This window comes from Halichoeres trimaculatus, unplaced genomic scaffold (assembly GCF_033239565.1).
Source record: "Halichoeres trimaculatus isolate MK-OKI-2021-1 unplaced genomic scaffold, fHalTri1.1 fHalTri1_scaffold_16, whole genome shotgun sequence".
In the NCBI taxonomy this organism is placed as follows: domain Eukaryota; kingdom Metazoa; phylum Chordata; class Actinopteri; order Labriformes; family Labridae; genus Halichoeres; species Halichoeres trimaculatus.
The window spans coordinates 27,887,380-27,910,759 of record NW_027437194.1 but is presented as its reverse complement, the minus strand read 5'-3'; the positions used below and the strand labels follow the sequence as shown (position 1 = coordinate 27,910,759).

The 23,380-nt window shown below is 39.1% G+C and overlaps 1 protein-coding gene and 1 long non-coding RNA gene across 2 annotated transcripts in view; both read left to right on the top strand.

Moving 5' to 3' along the window:
• The window catches only part of nnt (nicotinamide nucleotide transhydrogenase), a 52,383-nt gene extending 41,952 nt beyond the window's left edge, over nt 1–10,431 (top strand). Inside the window, exons 19-22 of the mRNA XM_074689959.1 lie at nt 1,182–1,263; nt 2,312–2,430; nt 5,250–5,365; nt 8,476–10,431. Of these exons, the coding sequence (XP_074546060.1) occupies nt 1,182–1,263; nt 2,312–2,430; nt 5,250–5,365; nt 8,476–8,625 (467 nt within the window). The 3' untranslated portion in view covers nt 8,626–10,431. The remainder of the gene's footprint in view (nt 1–1,181; nt 1,264–2,311; nt 2,431–5,249; nt 5,366–8,475) is intronic.
• A 6,017-nt stretch (nt 10,432–16,448) lies between these two features.
• Nucleotides 16,449–23,380, top strand: part of LOC141805167 (uncharacterized) — a 95,756-nt gene continuing 88,824 nt past the window's right edge. Inside the window, exon 1 of the long non-coding RNA XR_012599695.1 lies at nt 16,449–16,733. This is a non-coding gene — a long non-coding RNA (uncharacterized LOC141805167). The remainder of the gene's footprint in view (nt 16,734–23,380) is intronic.

Genomic DNA, 23,380 nt, shown 5'->3' with positions numbered 1-23,380 from the left:
GCTGTCTGAAAACTCATCTGCTCAGTGAACACTTAGACCCTTATTCTGAACCTTCTCCTCTTTGTCCTCAGGGGTAGAATGAGTCAGCAGGTCTCAGACCCAGCTTTGAGGCTGTCCTAAATGCTATCTAGTTATCATCACCCATCAAGCATTTAGTGATTGATTAGGGTTAGCTATGGCTACATTTTTTTAAAGGGGAAAAAAACTTCTTGCATTTCATGGCAGCACCTGCTGCCGAATTACTTGAAGAACTGTTGTCGCACTAACTAGGTTTTCCTTCTGTCTAAATTCTTGCTTGTGTTGTACGTTGCTTTGGAAAAAAGTGTCTGCTAAATGAAACTGTAGAACTGTAGAATTTTAGGGTCACTCATTCCACAAACAAACAGATAAGAACATCTGTCAAACATCCAACCATGAACTATCTAACTTTGACTGACAGCTGCCTGATTTTTTTATTTTCTAAAGATTATTTCTTGGCCTTACACCCTGGTTTACAGGACACCTGAAGAGAGATCAGAAGCTCAACAAACAAACGACTGTCACTTCTGTACCAAGCAGCAGCCTCCTCCTCTAATGACTGTAGTTCCTAGTGCGTCCACTTTAGGCTGGCAGCAGAAGCACAGGAAACCACATACACACCCATTCATAAACTTTCTACTACAAAATTTAAGATGTTAAAAGCCTGGTTTAAAAATTGTTTTGATTCTGAAGAGCTAATTTCTCAATCAGCACACACAGTGCAGTGGGATTTTTTCAAAACTTATTTTTGAAGTTGTTGAACTCACAAGTTTTCCCTGTATCTGTCTGTGAAGAGGCTAAAGGTCCTCTTTTTATCTCATTCAAACTCAAATAAAGCTCGGTTGAGTTCAGTATTTCCAATATGGCATCAAACAACGATGATATTTAAAACTCTGTATCAGAAACAAATGGGTGACATCACAGATACAACATCCATATATTATACACTGTATGGTCTGTTTGTGAGGCCCCTTTTCAATCTGTCACCGTCTTCCAAAACAAATGTCATGTCACACCATGAATTAATTTATTCATCAGTTTTGTCTTCTGTCTGTGTACCTGAAGGGATATCTGGTCACACTGAAGCTCTGCACAGCCTGTAAGCCCGTCTTCTAACGTGAGCTCACGATTAACTGTTACTGCTGTGTTAATGTGTGTTTCAGGTTACGGACTCTGTGCTGCAAAGGCTCAGTACCCCATCGCTGAGTTGGTGAAGATGCTCAAAGAAGCTGGAAAAGAAGTCAGGTGAGTGGATAATAAGAAAAAGACTGACTAAATGAACTGACTCAGACATAAAGAAATGTGCAGCACATGTCCAAGGCAAGGAGATTTCAAGATGATGGATGAGGGTCTTGGGAATATTTACATCAACTGAAACAAGAAGATCGGAAGAAAGGGAGCTGGATGACAAAGTAATGGGATAGGACAGAGAGGGGAAGTGTGCAAAGACCGAATGAAAAAAAGGAAACCAGAAGAGAGGAGAGGGAGGACAAGGTAGAGCGGAAGCTTGTGTAATTGTCCTGCTTCAGCCGTTTGATCCTGGCTCCGGCAGCTGCTGCTACTTAGAGCATTTGTGCCTGATTAGAGGAAAGTGGGTGGTCAAAAAAAAGCCTCCACTCTGATCTCCTGCTCTTGTACTTCTCCTCTTTAATTCTGTTCATTATGCAAAAACACTCTCCCAATTTCTCATCCTGGGATCTTTCTGCACCTCAGTCTCACCCCTAATGTCCTACATGTTGTTTTGAATTCTGCAGTATTAAGGTCTAAGACACACACACTTGTCCACTAATGCATGTGGACTGTACGGAATTACATGAAGGGCAGAAACTGACTTTTTCAATCAGCAGCTTGTGTCGCTAATAGATCCCAGGACGGACAGGAGCCCGCGCTCTGTATCTGCATAAACTCGCCCAACAAATAGAAAATAAATCTTCAGATGGAGCTCGGCTGCACGGCGAAGCGGCAGCCGCCAGACTTCAGTGGCTGCCGTCAGTTTCCTACCTTGATTATATGACATGGCTAATTGAGTTTGAGAGCTGTGTACACCCGGTGACACACATGCCCACACACCCAGCAAATGATAAACTGAGGAGGAGTGCAGGGGGAAGTGTGTGTAACCAGACCAAAACCACTAACGTCTCCGTACACCATGTGCCCATGATCTCCATCTTTATGCCTCTTTCTCCACCCCGCCCATTTGTTCCTGCTCTCTGTCTTTGTCCTTTACTTTAAATGTGATAAATAAGCTTTGTACTGAAGTCTAAGTGAGAGGTTTTTTTTTTTTTCCACACAGGTTTGGAATTCACCCCGTGGCTGGACGTATGCCCGGTCAGCTCAACGTGCTGCTGGCTGAAGCTGGTGTCCCGTATGACATCGTCCTGGAGATGGAGGAGATTAATGAGGACTTCCCTGGTAAGATCCAGCATTAACGGACTCTATCTGACATTAAACCAGTCTTGTTGGTTGTGTTTTTTCTTACTTTACCTCTTTAGGGTGTGACATAGAGTTTTGGGGAAAAATCTGATGACACTGACAGGTAAAGATAGACCTAGAGGACATGTAATGTCTCACTAAACTACATTTGGACTGTGCATAGGCTACTTGTATGAAGCTAAATCTCTGCACATTCTGCAGAAACTCATCAACTCTTACAGCTGATGTCTTTAAATGAATGTTTTTATCACAATGTGAAAATATGATAGTTCATAAATTACATTAGAGGACACAAGACTAGATTAAAGATATGAAATGGAGCAGAAAAAAAAAAAAAAAAATTGTTGCATAAAACTTCAGAGTGCAGGACAAGAAATAGTCTGAAGTTCAGATCCTGATCCTGACATAAAAACATCCTGATATATTTTTCCCATATCACCCCCTAATGGTGACCATTTTCCTTGAACAGAATCAAAGTTTGCTGATTTTTACGTAGCACATAACACTACAGGAAACTGACCACCAATCATCTGGTATCAAGAGACACCTGGGGGACAGGTGAGGTTAGATTTCATCAGTCTGTGATGATGGGACAAGGCTGTTTGACTCAAGTAGGCAGCAACCTCTGGTTTAAAAACACGAGGCAATGCAGAAATGCTAAAACCTGCTTGAAGCTGGCGCCAGAGGTACTGGAAACCACATACACACCAAGCCAAAAAAGTCATTTTCACAGCAGAAATGAACGGATGTCTGCCTGGTTTGAAAAATGACATAATGGGGAACAGCTGATTTCTGTAACAGTACCCCCTACACAGGTTGTTTATTTAACATGGCAGTTATTGACAGCCTAAATTTGCCCAATCAGATGGGCAGTTCAGCTGAGTGACAGGCAGGCGCAGAGGCCTGCACGGGTCCAATTTTCAAGATCCGCCCCGCCCCGACCCGGGGACGTACAAACCCGAACCGCAAACCCGCGCATCAGCCCGATAAGTACCGCAACCCGATCCGACCCGTTGAAACACGACCTGCAGCCCGACCCGCAGCCCGACCCTTAACCTTATTTAAAGTAATCATTTTGGGTCATATTGTCTGAAAATTGAACGGTATATCGCCATAGTTCAGATGCCAGTGAGTAAACAACACCTGAATGAAGCAACTCTTCCAATAAAAGCCTGACTTCAGCTCCATCAACAACCCTCTGTGATCTTCTCACATACAACTGTAAAATCACTGTTTTTTTACGTTTAATGCGTTTAAACTTTTAATCTCTTAAAGGACCTTTACATGTGTAATAGTAGACTTACTTTCTGTCCAGACTTAAGCGACGCTCAGCAGGTACGAGCTGTGATCATTTCACAACCATGGATGTATTATAAGAACTGGATAGCATGCCTCAGCCTTCAACCATGTTACGGATTTGAAGCCAGAATATCCTCCGTCAGGGCGCTGCCATTGAGCCCAGCCACATGAGGTCCATGTTTTTGTACAGTCTATATGGTCACAGCCTTACAATCAGCTTACAACTTACGTTTTTATTTCATTGTATTTATTATTATTTTATATTAATTTTGAAAAACCTGCGACCCGACCCGCATGTTATTTTTCCATCCAGATCTAAACCCAGGAAAAAAAAGTTTTTAAAAACCACCTGCAAATCAGCTGTTTTTGCAGGTACCCGACCCAGTGCAGGACTCTGGGCAGGCGCCCTATAACTGTTAGTGAGGATATGGCCCCTCCAATATGGCCCTGTCGACGATTTGCTTTGAAACTTCGTTTCACAAACAAATGAGTGACATCATGGAGACTATGTCCATCTATTATACTGTTAAAAGTTTTGACACACTTTTTTTTAGGAATTACTGAAAGAAATACTTAAATAGAGCGTTCATGTGTAACTGTGGGTCATTTTCACAAAATCAAATTTGGTCCTCTACAAAGAGTTTGAACACCCATGATTTTTACCATTTCAGGTGTTTTCTTTATAACACAGTTGGAAAGTTAAAAAAAAAGAAATGATGCAACTCAAACATAAACCTTCTTTGACCAACCTTTTTTTTTTTTTAACATGTTTTTATAAATATCTTAGGCCTTTTTTGTTTGTTTTTGTCTGTCTTGGGATTTGCCTTTGAGTGTATGCCCAGAGCAGGGGATCACCGATCTCCTGCTCTGGTTTTTGGGGGGTCTGGGCTGAAAAGTATGGAAACATCTGACCTCAGAATTAATAATTGGCTAAGAAAATTACATTCATTGCACCAATTATTGATATTCCAATTAGATTTAATTTTTGTTGTGTATTTTCAACCTTGTTCGGACATTAGGCTTGTATTAATGTTGTCATATCTTACATTCAGGAAATCTAACCCAAAGACAGTCATAGCTACCTGTGTCCTTAAACTTATCGCTGTGGAGCATTTAAACTAATTCTCCAAAATGTCAGAAGCTCCAAAGTAAAGCTTAGTGTGTGATCCAGCTGCTACAAACTTTATCAGCACAATATGAAGTCATATGACCCCACATAAAAAGACCACCTCGCTGGAAACATTGCAAACACTTGTTCCAGAAAGAGGCTGTCAGTAATTTTCTTTTCTTTCTGATCTGATTAATTACTTTACATGAATTTACATCATGTTGGATTTTGTTCCACACTGGTTTTCCTCCTCTTCATCTATCCTGTCATCTCCAAATGTGTCATGCACCATCTCCAGTCTAATGAGCTGTAACTTTGTGAGCCATATGTCCTATAAACACGACCAGGACACTCATCATGTCTGATTTCACTCTGTTGTGTGTCCCATCAGAAACTGACCTGACCCTGGTGATCGGTGCGAATGACACTGTAAACTCAGCCGCCCAGGAGGATCCCAACTCCATCATCGCTGGTATGCCCGTGCTGGAGGTCTGGAAGTCTAAGCAGGTGAGACATCTGGTGCACGCATGTTTAATAATGAGGCTGTCCTGAAGCCCAAAAAGATAAAGAGGAATGGAAGATTTTACTGGACTGCTTTTTATCGCCACGACTGAATGCTGGAGTCCACACAAATACAGAGGGGCCTCCATTTAAACACACACACACACACACACACAGATACAGAGCTGAACATGCAAACTCACACACACGTTCTCAGGCTCTCAAACACACAGAGACAGATTGTTACAGTTCCAGGTGCGGTTCCATCCTGATCCCATTAGTGGTGACTGTGTCGCTGTGGAATGACGACATTCAGAGCATCCCACTGGCACCGCTCCGAGATCTGGGATTTATACAGCGCTCCCACTGGTTTCCACACACTTTCCCCTAAGGAAATCAAAGAGGACATTCTGCTTAACCACACACACACATACACTCACACACACACACACACACACACACACACAGATGAACAGACAGGTGCAGAGATGAAACACACAAACAAAGTTTAGGTATAAAAAGAAACCCACAGAAATGCCATGGAAATGCCATCTTTAAGTGCTCAGTGACGCATGCCAGAGTCACGCAAGAACACAGAAGAGTCAACTACTTAAAGCTCCTGTGAGGAGGTTTTAACTGGTTATGAAACATGCTGAATTTATCAGTGAGGACTCTTTATGACCTACGAGAGCAAACAGGTCAGTTTTTATGTTGCAACTTTTAGAGACTGAAACTGCAGCGAGTGGGAAGCTGAAAGAAAACCTCTGTTTTAAAAGTTTCACAGCAAATATTTGTGATAATTGATTCAATTACTGTTGAAGAAAGCAGGATTATTATAATTATTATAATAATAATAATTATTATTATTATTATTATTATTATTATTATTATTATTATTATTATTATTTATTTATTCATTTTTATGAGTACATCCAATATGCAAAAAACCCTACTGAAGACAGGCATTATCACTTAATCAGCAACACACGCAGAAAGTCCCACATGGTACCTTAAACAATTAACCATTTATACCAGTGGTTCTCAAACTTTTTTCAGTCATGTATCCCCTATGATAATTTTTTTTCCCATCAAGTACCCCCTAACAAGAACAAAGCAGTTTTGGATAAAAAAAAAAAAAGAACATAGCACTGTGCTCTTAGTGTCTGTTGAATATGATATTAAATTTGTGAGCTTAAACTTATATTGGATTCAAACATTGATTGAATAAATGGTGATAAAGGAATGTTGCTTGGTTGCTATTTTTGAATATACTTCTTTGAAACTTGCATACCCCCTGGAGTGCCCCTGCATACCCCCAGGGGTACACGTACCCCCATTTGAGAACCACTGGTTTAGACTGTAGACAAGGCCAGGCAACCTAAAAGTTTCCACCTTGTGTAAAGCACATTCCAGAAACCAGATGATTCAAAGTGCTTTTTATAAGAAATAAAATAATCATTACTAAGGTCAACAAATCACGTTGAAAGAAAAAACTAAATTCAAGAAAAAGAAAAAGCAAAAACATAAGGTAAGAATAAAACAAAATAACATACAAGTCTAAAATTCATTGAAGTATTCTTAAAAAAATGGTTGTTCTGATATTCTGAGCATAAAAAATAATTAATTGTCTCCAACAAGTAAAAGTCATTATATCTGGCTTGAGTGGATGACAGGCTTACTCCTAAAAAGCGAGGCCTAAATACTTCCCCTATTAACAAACTGCCTCATAGATGACACCAGGTCATGGGCCTAACCCTGAAATGAAGATAAACTTCAGATATTCTTGAACATGATTTTTGTTAAGTCGTCACTTCCTGTAATGGGTGCAGTTTCTGTACTGATGCATATTTCTCTGGACTACCATGATGCACCCCTACCCTGTTAGCTCCTGGTCCAGTAGTTGAGCTCATCCTGTGGTAGCACTGATAGTTGTGAAGACCAACAACCCATGACCAATTCACAAAGACTTGTGGCACAGAATAGTATACAACCATTTTCTCCAATGATAATGACTTAATGTGTGAGAAGAGTATTGCAAAGTGGGGTACTAGATTGGTCAGTTGTCCCCTGTACCCAGAATGCTTTGCATATTGAAGCGGTTACTTCTTTGAGAACCATCTTCTCAGTAAAGAGTATCTCTTTGTTTTGTTTACACTTTTGTCACATCAGCTCACTTTAAGGTGACAAAAAGTCTTAAAGGATAAGTTCGGTTCATACAGCTTTTACATTGTTTATAATGAAGTAGAACAAAATACTCACCCAGAAGGTTTTCCTGATCCAAGCAGTGCTTCGGGAGATATTTAGATCCAAAATCGTGCAGCGGACGTCCGTATAATGGGATCCATCGGGGCATAGACAGCGCTGTGTGGCTGTAATGACGAAGACTTTGTTTACGCTTGCCTCTAAAAGAAAGGAGGAAGTGTAGTCAGCTCTCCAGAGAGTACTGCGCATGCGCGGAGGGGCAAACATAAACAAAGTCTTCGTTAGTTCAGAGGTCATTACAGCCACACAGCGCTGTCTGGAGTGACACAGACTGCAGCAGAGGACTAACCCGGAGTGGACCATGATGGAATATTGGTGAAAAACATGAGTTTTTGGATGCAGTTTTAGGAGCGGCGCTGTCTATGCCCCGATGGATCCCATTATACGGACGTCCACTGCATGATTTTTGATCTAAATATCTCCCGAAGCACTGTTTGGATCAGGAAAACCTTCTGGGTGAGTATTTTGTTCTACTTCATTCTATAAACAATGTAAAAGCTGTATAAACCGAACTTATCCTTTAAAAGTGGATTAAATTTACCAAATTGTATTGTAATCATTTTTTATAGGCTATAAAATGGGGTGTACTACCAACAAACCAATCAAGAGTCTGTTCTGGTGTGTTTAAATCCATAGAGAGTGGATAATTTTAGAGCTTCAACAACAGATTTCTAACCTGCAGATGTCTAACAGCCCCAAATGTGTTTTTAGCCTAAGATTTCAGCACCTATTGATTAGGTTGTTTGGCCTCACTTTTGTACAACAGGAGGTGGAGATGTCCATATTTCTGAGCAGCATGCTAAGCTCTTTTCCCTGTGTGACTGTGTGTGTGACTCCATCTCCTCCCTCTTCAGGTGGTCGTGATGAAGCGTTCTCTGGGTGTGGGATACGCAGCAGTCGACAACCCCATCTTCTACAAGCCCAACACCGCCATGTTGCTCGGCGACGCCAAGAAGACTTGTGATGCCCTGCAGGCGAAGGTCCGAGAGACCCAGGACCAGTAAGCTGGTTCCAGGACTCTCAGACTTCTCCAATATGAGCACATGGGGAGGAGAAGACAAGTCAGAGTGTTTCCAAAAAAAAAAATCACAGCATTGAGATCCTCTCTGCTCAGTCTGAACTGGAAACTGAGCAAAGATGATCACTGAGGTTAAAATAAGCTCTCCACACACCCTTCCTTTCACCTTAGGATAAAAGATACTGTAAATGTTAAAATATGTGCAGTAGGAGCCAAACAATGCAAATATTGTAGTCTTTAGTGCTGCCACTTCATAATGAACTTGGACACAGTCTTTTTCTCTTTGACAAATCTTTTACTCCTCGATCTGAAAGGAGGGGTGTGTTCATAGGAGCTGTGCATGTGGTTTGTGATCTGGAGAGCAGCTGGCATGAAATTCCTCTTAACTTTAAACATCTGTATTAATTGTAAAACAATCAGAAATGTAGATACATTAAACTGTTAGATATGTTTAATTCAGTGTCAAGAAGTTTTAGGAAATAGTCAATAGCTGAGAGAAAGTTTAAGATGTTTGGGAACGAAAAAGGAACAATTACAAAGGTGAACCAGCAGAGAGGAGTATGAGAGATTTAAGCTCTGTTGTTTTCCCTCACTGTAAAAACTGTTTAACTTCTTCTGTTTCTTCTGTTAGAGTGATTTGATGTTCCCTTTGATAGATCAGTTTGCTCCAATCCTTCCTTTTTCTTTTTCTTTGCAAGAAAAAGGAAAAAAAGCAAAATAGTGCAACCTTTTTGTAAAGTTCTTTCAGTTCCAGTTTTATACTGTAATGAGAGATTTTTGTATTCGGTCTAATGAGTAACCTGAACCTCGAGATGTCTGCATAGTCATGTTTTGAAATCTAGTCACTGCATTTTTTTGCTTTTTTTCTTTTGACTCGTGTCTTGTCTCTCCGCCTTTGCCTTTTGCGCTGAATTCACACACGCATCCAAAAACGGTTCGAAAATCCATTCAAGCCTCGTCCGCAGAGCACCTAATGCAATAAAACCAAATGAATCTGGTCTTTAAAAAGTATGAGACCACAGCTGTCCTGTAACCCTTGTAAAGATTAAACAAACACTCTCAAAGCTCTGATGGCTGAATGGATTTTATGATGTTTTTGAACCAGGTGTGCCCCATCTCCCTGTGTGGTTCTGATATTACAGTACATGTGATGCTAGCCTTTGGACTTTACGGTAAAGAAGGGTTTCATTTTTTTAAGTGAATGTGGCTCATCCACTCCAGTATGTGTGTCCTCATTAATGCTCTAAGAGGGGATTGAAGGATCACTGTTTGTAAAGTAGGAGCAGATGTTAATGTGGCCCGTGTGTAGAGTCAGAAGCAACAACGCACTTAACTGGCTTGTTGCCACATTTCAACATACGTGATTGTTTGAAGATATGAAGTGTGCTTTTTTTCACATGTATTTGCCATAAACTGAATCTCTGTGCCAACACTTCCCTGCCAAAAAGAAAACAAATGAGTTAATCTGGAAAGATGAAATGGCACAAATCTAAATGAATTGTTTTTTATCCATTTGAGTAAATCTTCAAAGACCTGACATACTGACAGTAGCTCCCACTCTACACCTGACTGTACACAGCAGAGCCAACCAAACTATAACAAACAGACTAAGACAAATAAGTGCGATTTTGTTTAGCTAGGGTTTGATTGACAGCAGATGAATTGATAAAATCTTTCCTGGTACAGGATCTGTAACTCCTGAGGTGACTTGTCAGCACTTGTACTGTATGAGGTTGATAAACACAGTTTAATCCTGGGACCTGATACTTCAACCATGACAACTACCCTACCTCTCCATAAAACGACCAATAACTCTCCTGAGGACCTTAATCAGACCAACTTTTCTTCATCAGCGGACCAGTTCTTCATCCTTCCATTTCCACGTACCTTAAATCGACCAGTGCACTCTCAGTTTTCCTTAACCTGAAGAATTGCCTTCTGTTTTGTGTTGACATTGTTTGTTTTAACCATCAGACCTCAGTTTGCTGCTGGCTAGTTTACTGTTAGTCGTGCACGTGTAGAGCTGCAGATGTCATTACTGCTCATGGAGGGTCAGCGTTGCTACTCACACAGACTCTTCGATGGAGATGCCTGCTGAATATTTGTAGCTTGTTGCCACTTTTTGTATTGTATAGGTATGAAACATATGAAAGGAGATGGAAAATCTTAAGTCTAACTTGGCCAACATGCCCCCAAATTTCCTACTTTTCCACCTTCTGCAGAAGGGTATTTTTGTAGAGCAAAGCATTTTGTGCAGTGCAGCGTCTGGGATCTGAAGTTGTACCACGTTGGGCAGATAAAATGATGAAATGTACTGTGAATGTTTTTCCCCCTCTTGTTTATCATGGAACATTTTCATCCCTAATAAACTGTATTTACACTAGATGTTGGCTGGAGCTGTCATTCCTTCCCTGACACGCTCTTAAAGGTGTGTTTGATTTCACCAATAATAAACAAGTTAATCTGCGAGCTTTTCCCTGAGGTCCACCTCAGCTTAGATGGTAAACGTACCTGCCAAAGTTTGCACAGTGGGGTGTAGAACTTCAATATTTGCAGAAATTACCGGGATGAAGCACCAATATGTACATTCGCATGTATAATTTTGATGCTGTATTCATGCTGCTTTACGAATAACTTAAAGTTCCCATGAGGAAAGAAACAGGTTGAAATTCATTTTCCTTTTTTGGCTTGGTAAAGGAAGCGCTGTGTGACCGTGGAATGGTGGGCACAGATCTTCCACCTCTAAACTTCTGTTGGATGCTATACTACAGGTTAAGTTTATTTGTGAGGGATGTGTAAGAGACTTTTGATTCACAGACTTGTTTCAAAGCACAATGAGGAAACTTGAATAGCTTAAAAAGATGCTGAAACTGTAGGTTCCTCGGCAGGGGTAAATGTTGTAAAGCAGTCTGTAGACAAAAGACAGGAAACGGCAACGTAAGACTAAATGTTTGACAAGTTTTCAAAGAAGTGTCAAAATCAATCATATTAATATATAAAATAAAATAAAGTTCTGAAAGAGAGAAAATTGTGATCAAACTGTGGCAGGTTTGAAGTGTTTGAGATGGCAATGAGTTTCACCTTCAGAAAAAAAAAACACAGCAACTTCCTGATGGCGACAAAGAAACTAACTTAACTCATTAGCTGCCATTGACTGCATCTATGGACATCAACTATGTTTTTCACTGGGGGAGGCAGAGTCTGGCAGAGCTTGTCTATCAATATCAGGCTTGTAAACCACTGTAGGTGGCAGCGGTGTGCTCTTTTGATGAAAGATCATCATAGACATAGAATAGAATAGAATAGAATAGAATAGAATAGAATAGAATAGTATAGAATAGAACTTTATTGTAATTGTAACAAGTTCAACGAAATTGAAGTCACAGCAGCAATCAAGAAAACAAAAGTAAGAAAGTGTATAGAAAGTGCAAAAAAGTCCAATAGAAAATAGATGCTGACAGCTTGTCCATCATTGTCCAGTTCAGCCAGCCTCCACCTCCACAGGGTCCAGGACTGAGCTTCTTCAGCAGTCTGCTCAGTCTCTGTCTCCTGGATCCTGTCTGCTCACAGCAGGTGAAGCTCTTCCAGTGTGGTGTTGGTGTCCAGTGTAAGCTCTGTTAGCCATGTCTGTGGATGGCATGATGCTACTCTGCCCTCTGGTATTCCCTCTGTTGCTGGGTTAGCACAGCTAGCTCGTCCATCTTATTGGAGATAGATCTTACGTTCCCAATAACGATGGATGGAAGGACAGGTCCATGTCGTCACTTCTTAGCTCACACCTGAGAACCAGCACATCATCCTCACTTCCTTCTCCTCACCTAGGAAACATCCGGCCTTACTCCAGTTAGCACTGATATGCTACAGGCTGCTAACAGCTGAGTTCACATGTTAACAATGCAGCCATGGTTACATGCAGGCTCTCCAGACAAACACAGGAGAACAAGTTATAGATATATTGCTGAAGCCACAAAAAAATTACAAGAAACGGACAAAGAAGAGAGAGCTGCTGCAAAAGGCAGCCATAGCCAAGATGGCTGCGCCTAGCAACACGAAAAGTAGATGTGGGATGACAGAGAATGGTGAGACGTTGAAAGTCAGAAAAGTTCAGGCAGCTCACGCTGGAACTGAGGATGAGTCGCTGTAGTCCAGTTCTGAGGTAATGGAAATGGTACTTCCAATCTCTCTAAAAAAAAAAAATGTTTTCTCTTTTTTTTTCTGGATCAAAAACTGGAAGAAATAACAGTCTAATCTTCTTTTGATAGTTTTGGTTTTTATATAGTTATAGGAAACAATATTCTGTAGGTCTTGAAAAATCAAGAAGGGTCTAGCTGAAGCCGCAGCCGCTAAAAACCAAGCCCCCTAAAAACCACGCCATCTACAAAACATGCCCCTTACAAAACACCTTTCATCAATCCATGAAATGACGCCCGACGCAAGGTTTGTACTGCATCTGCGGCCGCAGTTGGGTATTACTGGAAAGATCGGTCTAAATGTTCTCAAAATGACTGGCAGCGAGTGCATTAAAGAGGGGGTATCACGCTACTTTGCGGTCTTTATACAGCCTCTCATAATCCCTGTGGTAGCACTGTACGATTTACAGCCGACATAAATCTCTATTTTTATCTCACTGCTCTTAATGTGCCACTCTTTGCTCCCCTAATTGCCTCTCGAGGATAAATACAGTTTTTTCTGATTCTGATTCTGGTGTTTCAGAAAAGCCTTATTTCAGTATCCATCTGAAACATTTTGTTTTTAGTTGCTGTCTACTTAAGGTTCCTCACTCAACAAACCCCCTTCCCTCTGATTGGCCAGCCCTTAGGAGGTCTGTCAGGGTGAAGCTGTGGCCAGACCTCAGTGTTTGAGGCCTGACCAAGTCATGAAACAATTAGGAGATCCTCATGAGAAGACCTCAGAGAGTTTGAAAACTATATATTTGTACAATGTGGGAAAGCAGAATACCCCTCTTTAAAGGAACATTCCCAGAGGATGTTAAATTGCCATATATTTTTTGGAGCTGGTTACTAAAGAAGTTCAAATCACACATTTTCACACTTATGGTTTTCAAGCAGATTTTTTTTCAACACAGTTCCAGATGTTTGAATTTTTACATATATCTATAAGAAACACTGTTGGGTGCCCCGAGTTGAAATGTCACTGATGTGAAATTTGAAATGACTTCTGGAAAGTTTAAGACAGAAGTAATGCTAAGATTGTTGTAAATGATGGTCACAAACACCCCACAGACACAGCTGGAATTTGGATTCTTTATGAAACCTGCAACCACTGTCATGCAACAGGCCTCCCTTTTAATCCAAAATTAAGTGATCAAACAAACACGGTAGATCTGCCGTGATGAGCGATAACAAGGAGAAGATGCCACCTCTCTTACCTCAAAGTGTCCCCGTGGAAACATAATAAGATCGCATGCGTCCGTGATGGGGGCTGTGATAATGACTGAAATGTAAACACAGGTTTGGGTGACATTTTCACCTACAAGCACCACTTGATTGCTATTCATCAGCGCAGAGTGAGCTGGAGGTACTTAGGAGGGGAGTGGTGCCCACCACTAGAGATGGAGCAGATTAGACTTTAGATAGATTTATTACGACAGGGATTGCATGTGTGCCGATGAGGGTGGCTTCATCCTGTAACAAGTAGCACTCAGACAGGCTGTTATCTGCTGGCAGGCTGGAGGAGATCTGAGGGAACCTGTCACTCCCACAGCAGAGGAGAGATGCAGAGATAGTGATTAAGAAACGAAGAAATTACCTTTTTACCTGGGCTGAATGTTCCACCTTTAGAGTCAGAAGAAGTGAATTCTTTCTCCTGTTTGACTCCTGAAGCTTCTGTTTTCATCAAAATATGTCTCTGGAAAGTTTAATGTGTGCCAAACTGAATAAGAGAGTTATAATTCAGAAAGAGCATGAAGATCTAAGGTCTGATAAAAGCTGAGGTGACAGTCTCCTCAACCCACGCTGGTCTATTGTCACCCTGCCAGTATTTACCCAGGCCAGTAAAGGACAGCCAGCATGCTCCAGCCACAATATGCCTCCATCCCTCCTCCTAAAAGGAATATTCCATCTTCTCTGAATAAAGAGGGATTGTTTTGCTTTGCCTTGCATGCAATTTGATGTGGAGGGTATTTGATTATTTATAGCAGGTGTTTTTCTTGGTGAATCCCTCTGATGATTAGACGGGGGAAGGGGATTCCTTGTGCGATAAGATCAGTGAGCATGCAAGCACATGTGAAGAAAGCAAATATGCAGGTTGCTGACAGAGTGATTGGATTATTCTGCTGGTTTGTTGCTGAAAATTTAGAAATCTTTGATATTTAAAGTCTAAAGTTAAAGTGTGAGTAAAGTCGTGTCAGCAGTATAATCAGATATCAAAGGAACTCTCTATAAATGCATAGTCTACATTTTATCCCCTAGATCTTTGTTGAAAAAAAAGGGATTATATTATTATTATGGAACAAACACAGAGTATTTTTCAAGGATGAGGTTCCTGGGCCAGTTGCTGTCACCACATGATAATCCCTGCTGTCTATCATAGTGTTCAATCATCAAACTGTATCTGTTTTTATATTATTATTATTATTATTATTATTATTATTATTATTATTATTATCTTTACTTTTTTCTTTTTTAACATGCATTAGCAGCACCATGTTTTTAACTTAGAAGAAGCTACGCTTAGTTAGTTTTAATCCTCATGATAGAATTTCAATTTGTTTTTTACCTTTTTATTTTTAGGGGTTTTGGTGCCTTGCTCATGGGCACCTTTGGAAATGTACTTCTACCTTTCAAGCCCAAATCCTTTTTTTTCAAGAGTTCCCACATTTCTTTTTTCTTTTTAAAAGTTCTTTACCTTTCTTCTCTTTTCCTTTTGTATGTTCTAACATTTCTAAGACTTTAACATTTTTCAAAGACAATAAGGCCCCTTGTTCCCACAACCCAGAAATCAGCACAATCACAATAATCCCAAGAAAAAATAAAATATGCTGATCGAAAAGGGTGTCTGCTAAAGCAGAGCTTATGGATTTCTAATGCTCCATGTAAGAACATGGAGCTGTGGGAAAACTGGACAAGTTCCAGTTATGATAACATGGGGATGACCCTGACATGGTAGAAAAAATACAGAAATGAAAGAAGCCTTGTTTGTCACTGCAACTATGTTTTAATACACTTTATTCTCACCATAGACACTAGAGAAAATAGGCCATAGACAGCTAACATTTTTTATGTGATGGCATAAACGTTACTAATAATGTATGGTTTAAAAACTCTCTGGAACGCCTTACCACATCATATCCGTACCTGTCCCAACCTCCCCACCTTCAAAACACTAACCAAAACCCACCTTTTTAAAAAAAAAGCTTTTAAGGTCTGATTGTCTTTTAAATGCACTTTATTTTCCTGCTTGGTTTCTTTTCATTCATGTTTTATTATTGTGTGTTGTTTAATATGCTGTTTTTATCCATTGTAAAGCGTCTTTGAGTGTTCAGAAAAGCGCTTTATAAATAAAATGTAGTATTACTTTTATTATTATTAAAATTTCTGAGAATGGTTTTTAATTTCCACCAGAGAACAGATGAAGTGAACATAGTAAAGAAAAAAACAGATGTCAATAGTTTTTATTCTATTTTTTAGAATTTAATTTAGTTTATTATGAATCATTAGTAGTAGTAGTAGTAGTAGTAGTAGTAGTAGTAGTAGTAGTAGAAGTAGTACATCCGGGCCTTTTTTGTAAAACGCCGTTAATTTAAATCGCAATGGCCCCGCCCACTTTTCCTGCTCCGTCGTAGTTATCAAACCACGTGCAGGTGAGCTAGCTAACAGAGTGAAGCAGATAAAAAGCCGACAAACTTTTAGTTGTTTCGACAAATAAGCAGGAATGTCACAATTTTATAGCCTTTTTACATTTAATGTTAATTAAAATCGTGTATTTCACCGTATGAAGAGAAGAATTCATGTGTCAGGTGTGGACCTCAAACGCAGGTGCGATGGGTTTCCTGTCCTATTTCCGTGCTAGCTTCAGACCGCCACTGCTCGTCCTGACGAAGGCTCTTGAGGAGCTACTTCACCACTTAATGAGGTAAGAGCTGTTAGCAGACTTTGATAGCACTATGTTTGCTTTGTACACTTTCCCTCTGCTTACTTTTAGTGTTTATTAATTTTGAAGTGGTTTGGTTGTTTCCTTACATTGATACATGTACGTCTGGGTTGAGGATTCACAGCGATGAATTATGTTATTTAGTGCTTTTACATCTGCTAAGTGTTTAGGAGATGACAGTCATAGCATTGTGGCTTGACTTCCCTGTGTTTTCCTTGTTTCAAACTGTGTCCACCAGAATCCACTCGTGTTTTTGTACAGTCTAGTGGTGCTGTATTAGCCAATAAGCCACGCAGCTTTTGTGTGTGACTCACCTGTGGTGAGGTCTTCACCCAAGTTTCCAAATATCAACTTGGTTCATATGCTGAGTTTGAAATACTGACGTGTTTCTTAGATATTAGCTGACAGCCAAGACACATATAGGCCCCTTAGCTATCAGCCAATAGTGTTTGAATAGTCTGGCAACAACTTATTTCTCCTGCACTCACCACTGTATGAAACACAACTTTTCCAGTGCTCGTAGTTCAAGGCACACATTTTTCCAATCAGTGCTGTGCAGACAGAGTCAAGTCTCTGCAGCCCATTTGATCATGGGATCATGTGTTTCTAATGCAATCTGTAATAAACCCACAGACCTAAATTTGCTGTGTGAGTTTCAGTGTCAACAAGAAATAGAATGAGAGTGAAACCATGTCTCCTACCTGTGTCCATGACATAATTCTTGATTTGTTGCCAGCTCACACACTACAGAGGCATTTTAGTATTCACAAAAGGTTGTCAAAATCAGGCCGGTGGATGCAACTGTATGTGCTTCTCTTACTGCAGCCTGTGGGATTTTTGATGTTTTGTTTGTGAGTTAAATGCATGTTTTGTTTTGTTTTGCATTAAGGCAGGGGTCTGCAACCTTTACTTTCAAAAGAGCAGTTTTGCCTCAGCTCACCTGGATGAAAGTCATTCAGGAGCCGCAAAATCTACTTAATCTTCAAATTAAGACAAAAAAAAAGTGTATAATGAGGTGAATAATTATCTGAACGAGAAGTTTTTGTGTTTATACATTTGTACATGTGATTTCTTAGTTCTTTTTTATTAATTTATTCAATTTATTTTTAAATAAATGTGCAAATTTAAGAAAAAAAAAAGAAATTTGTAGTGTCATAGATTTTACAAATATTGCAAAATTTGGAAATTGAAAAAAAAAAAGATAAAAAAATTAGCAAAATAAAAAACATTTTAAAAAATGTGCAAAATTTCAAAGAAATTGATGAAATGTCATAAATTTGCAAAAAAAAACCTAAATAATGCAATTTCAAAATTTTGCTTGATTTCCAAAAATTATAAAAACTTTCTAAAATTGCAAAAAAGAGGGATTTATACAAAAAAAATCAAAAATTTGCAAAATCTTTAAAAAATGTCTAATTCTTTTTTTTAATTGCAAAAATATCAAAAAATTGAAATAAAAAAAAAATAATCTAAAAAGTAAAATATAATAAAAATGTTGGCTCTAGAACCGCATGTGGCTCCAGAGCCACAGGTTGCAGACCCCTGCTCCAGAGCCTCATTCGGCTCTTTGACTCCTTTGCAGTGGCTCCTTGTGGCTTTAAAAATATTATTAATATAAAGGGCTTTTAATATTTCAATGATAACAACACAGACACTAAGTAAAATTATAATATAAAATTTGGACTAAAAATGCATCACCTTGAAACACAACTTTAATTTTTTGTGATTTCTTTTGTAATTTCTTTTTTTTTTTTTTTTTTAGATTTTTTTTAATTCAATTTTTGACATTTTTGCAAATTAAGAAAAAGAAGATTTTGCAAATTTTTGAATCATTTACATAAATCCTTTTTTTTGCAATTTTAGAAAGTTTTTACAATTTTTGCAAATTAAGCAAAATTTTGAAATTGGGTTATTTAGGTTTTTTTTTTGCAAATATTCGACATTTCATCAATTTCTTTGACATTTTGCACATTTTTTGAAATAATTTTTTTATTTGCAAATATTTTTACTTTTTTTTTAAAATTCAATTTCCAAATTTTGCAAAAATCTATAAACTCTATGACACTACAAATTTCTTTTTTTTTTCTTAAATTTGCACATTTATTGAAAAATAAATTTAATAAATTAATAAAAATAAAAAAAACTAAGAAATCACATGTACAAATTTATTAACACTAAACTTCTTTTTTAGATAATTATTCACCTGATTATACACTTTTTTTTTTGTCTTAATGTGAAGATAAAGTAGATTTTGCGGCTCCCGAATGACTTTCAAGGTGTGATGTCAGTCCTGCTGCTCTGCCTGTGCGGTCGCTTCTGTGTATCATGCTTTGTATCTCACATTAGGCAGAAACGACATGTTGTCCAGTGGTTTTAGAGTGTATTAGGTTGGAGATCTATGTCCTAATCTCCCCCTGTAGCACTGATCTTGTTATATCTACAGCTGGAGTAATGGTAGATCATCAGTCTCTCGAGTCAGAAATCTCTCATGTGGAGGAGAGTCTCTTTCATCCTCGATCTGGAGCTTGTTCCCTGTTATAATGTCTAATCTGATTGTCCTAACAGCTTGTTTGGAGAAACTGTTATTGAGCAGTGTCCTAAAAGCCTCTGAGCTCTTGGATACATCGTTCCACCGACACACACACAAACATACACACTGCCTAACCCCTGAAGTCGTTTTGACGTGACAACCAGAGATAACACACAAACCTGGCCGGTGAGCAACACAACTCGCCTCTTTACTGTTCAGTTTCATTGCTGCTTAAGGTTCCTTAACGTAAACATAGAGGGAGTGTGTCCTTTTAAGCTGCTTTTATTGTCCAGCTGCTTCCCAACCTTTGGATGTAAATTGTTGAGAGGTCAGGAAGGAAGGATGGAGGGAGAGGGGAGTAAGGTGAGGAGGCGGTTAATGTAGTTGTAAATAGGATGGGAATTTCTCTGAAGGAAGGAATCATTTAGAGTGGTTTCTGTGTGAGTGTGTGTGTGAGTGTGTGTGTGTGTGTGTGTGTGTGTGTGTGTGTGTGTGTGTGTGTGTGTGTGTGTGTGTGTGTGTGTGTGTGTGTATCTCTGGATCTGTATGTTTGTGTGCATGTGTCATTGAAGCATCGCACAGTTCAGAGTTACAAATTGTTTGTTGAATCATCTTCCCAGAGCACTTAGCATCAGTTTGTTATCGTCTTGTGGCAGGGTGAGAGTTGTAGGGGCAAAAAGGAAACGCTAAAAAGAAGCCACTGGTGTTTACACTGGATGGTCAGAAATCTGACCGTATGCAAATGAAGAGGGGAATCACACAAGCGGGCTTTGAAGCTGACGCAGCCTCGCTGTGGCTGTCAGACACAAACACTGGGATGAAAAACTCCCAAAATATGTCTGCTACGCAACTGTGGAGCCGTTCAGTATGATATTATTTATATGTCTGGCTCATAGGTTGTCATAATAATAGATTTCTCTGTCTGGAGAGCGTACATTTCACTAATTTTGTCCATGCTTCCCACTTGACATATTTGTGTTTTTTTCTGAGAATACTCAACAGCACATCAGTCTTTGTATAAATGTTATCTTAACTACTGCATTTGTGTATTTATGTTACACTTTTCACTGACCTGTCTGGATATTATCCATAAGGATGCTATGATTTTCTCTTAAACACTTCTTGTGTAGATGCAAGCTGTTCACTGTTTTAGCTTTTACACAACACTGTGTTGCTCATACAAAGCTTTGTTTGGAGAGTGATAATGTGGGTCCATTCATCGATGCTTTACAAGGCACATGCTGTGTAACATTTAGAAAATGAAGACCACAGCCTGAAATTTGTTTTTGAAAACTAAAGCCATGATTAAGTGCTAAAACTGCAGTTTCTTGAGTGTCCACCTGAGGCAGGCTTTAAAGCCCAGCAAGTTCAGATAGCACCAAGGGGCAACATCCAGCCTAAACAAATGAAGCCAGTGTGGCAGTGCTTAGAGTTGAAGTTGACGGTCCTCTTGAGGCTTGCCGTAGGAAGACTGGAAACCAGTCAAGGCCCACTTCCTGAGTCAGGTAATACCAATATGGCCCCAGAGACTACGTCCCTAAATTACCCAGTCTATTGATAGCACACATGTAGAAATTACAATCTCTTGTGCAGAGGTACTTAAAGTTCTTTCCTTTCCTCTCACTCTCCTACTGTACAGTATCCTTTTTAATGTGAATGACTCATTCATTTTGAGGAGGTTAATGTTACAAGTTTTATATGTTAGAGCATATTAAGGGACGTGGCCCAAACGACTGATAGATGGGAACTATAATGCTTCAATTTGCACATGACACCAGATGGCCTACTTCAGTCAGTCAGTAACATATGCCAAAACAATACATCAACATCAAGGGATGAGCAGTTTTTGATTATTGTTATTTATGGATATCTAGATCCAGTGACCATTTTCATTAGGTCTGAACAATTAATCAAATTTAAGCCGAAATCGCAATGTAACAGAGTGCAATTTTCAAATCCCAGTCTGCAATTTATAAAAAATAAAATTGTACAAAAAGCTTCATAATAATGATATAATAATAGAAGAATTATTTTATTAATTGCTTTAGTAAATAATGCAAAAGATACCCCCCCAAATATTATTATTATTATTATTATTATTAATAATAATAATAATAATAATAATAAAAAATAAATAAATAAATAAAATTACATGCTTAATTGCAATCGCGATCTTGGTCCAAAAAATTGCAGTTAGATTATTTTCCAAAAACATTCAGCCCTTATTTTCACATTTGTTACTTGTAAAGTTAATAAAATGTTGGAGACACAGAAAACCTGCAAAGCTACTTTTAAATTCACAGGAGGAATTGATAAAGAATCATATCAACAAGCAGAATCAATAAGGGCATTGATATCAATAAAATGTTATCAATACCCATCCATACTGTTTCTACAAAATACTCTGTGTAGATGCTAGATCAGGGGTCACCAACCTCTTTGAGACCAAGGGCTACCTCACAGGAAATGAGTGGCATGAAGGGCTATTTGTCTGATAAAAACTTTCTGAACAAAATTGCACAAATCACTTTTTAATAACAGTAATTTTAGTAGAGGTTGTAATACTATGTGAAGAGACTGCTCACAGATCAATGTTAATTGTTTCTCTATTATTATTGATGATTTATTGAACGGCGATGGTAGGAAGGAGCTCCATTGTGACCAGTGCTGTTTTCTGGGACATGCCAGCACATTGGTGACCCCTGCACTATATTATATTTGACTTGAATACAACAAAGCAACACAATGAGCGGAGCCACACTTGGGGTCAACATGTCAGAGGATTCAGAGCCCAGTTAAACCAACATGAATGAGGAGAGGCTCAACGTTGGAGGAGGAGCGCAGGAAATCCTTTGTGATTAAAGCTCATACTAGGGTTGCATGATATACCGATACTGAGGAAGTATCGATACTCCCTGTTTTCAAAAAGTTAACAATACCACGTGTTTTAAGTATCTATACTCAAAGGCAATTTTTTGCCTGAATCAGAGATATTTTGACTCAGGCAACTTGTAAGTCTGCAGCCACTGAGCTGAGTCCTCTCTCCTCTCTGGGGAGAGACTTGCAGAGTGGGCGGAGACTTGCTCTCTTTCCAAAGTGTGTGTGTTGTTGTGAAATTAGACAGTGAGCCAGTAGTAGCTTTGCGTATTGATGCTTGGTTGTTTTCAGTCCGACAAAATTGTTAACGTGCATTAGGGATGCAAGTTATCGAGTAATTCATTAAATGATAGTTGTTTCATCTTATCAATCGATGATCGATTAATTGATAAGTGGCAATTTTCCTGCAAAGCTGAATTTCCCTCTGAATCAATAGTTTCTTTTCTACGAAAATGCTGTCTTTCTTATGAAAGAGAAAATGCAAATCATATTCCTTAATAAAAGATTTATTCATAACAGCAGGGACCAACACATTCACAAGTGGGACAATGCATTAACAAGGGTACTTTGAGGCTACCTGAAACATGAAAATAAATAAGTGCACTGTCTGTAAGAAGCAAAACAAATACAACAAAAATGAAGGTGACTTCAACTTGAAAATAAATTAGTGCACTGTCTCTTATGTAGCAGTTTAATAAAATATATAAAATAAATTCTAAAAATAAATTATGGTGTCACAATTGGACTATTAGCACCATTTATAACCCTCCTTGACCTTAAAATAAAGGCTGCCTGTAAACAACTAAAACATCCCTGAGAATAATGAATGTGCCCATGAACAAAACAAAACAAAACAAAACAAAAACATCCATGCCATAGTGCTCCTCATTGCAAAGTGTGAGACTTATCTATTTTTGTTTAAAAATATGAGCATATCGACATGGTCAGGAGTGAGCCTTGTGCGCAGCCTATTCACAGTTAGGCCAGCTGCTGAAAACACTCGCTCAGCAGGGACAGATGTGCCAGGTATGGCTAGGTATTTCTGTCCACGGTTTGCCACTCTTGGAAACCTGCCTTCATTTACCTTCCACCATTCTGTAGGACTTGAGTGAAGGAGTGATGATGGATCTTTCAGGAAGTTGTCCACTTCTTTTCCCACATCATCAGAGCTCCTGCTTGTGTAGTTGTCACCCATTAGAAGAGAGAAGGCACTGCGTCTTTG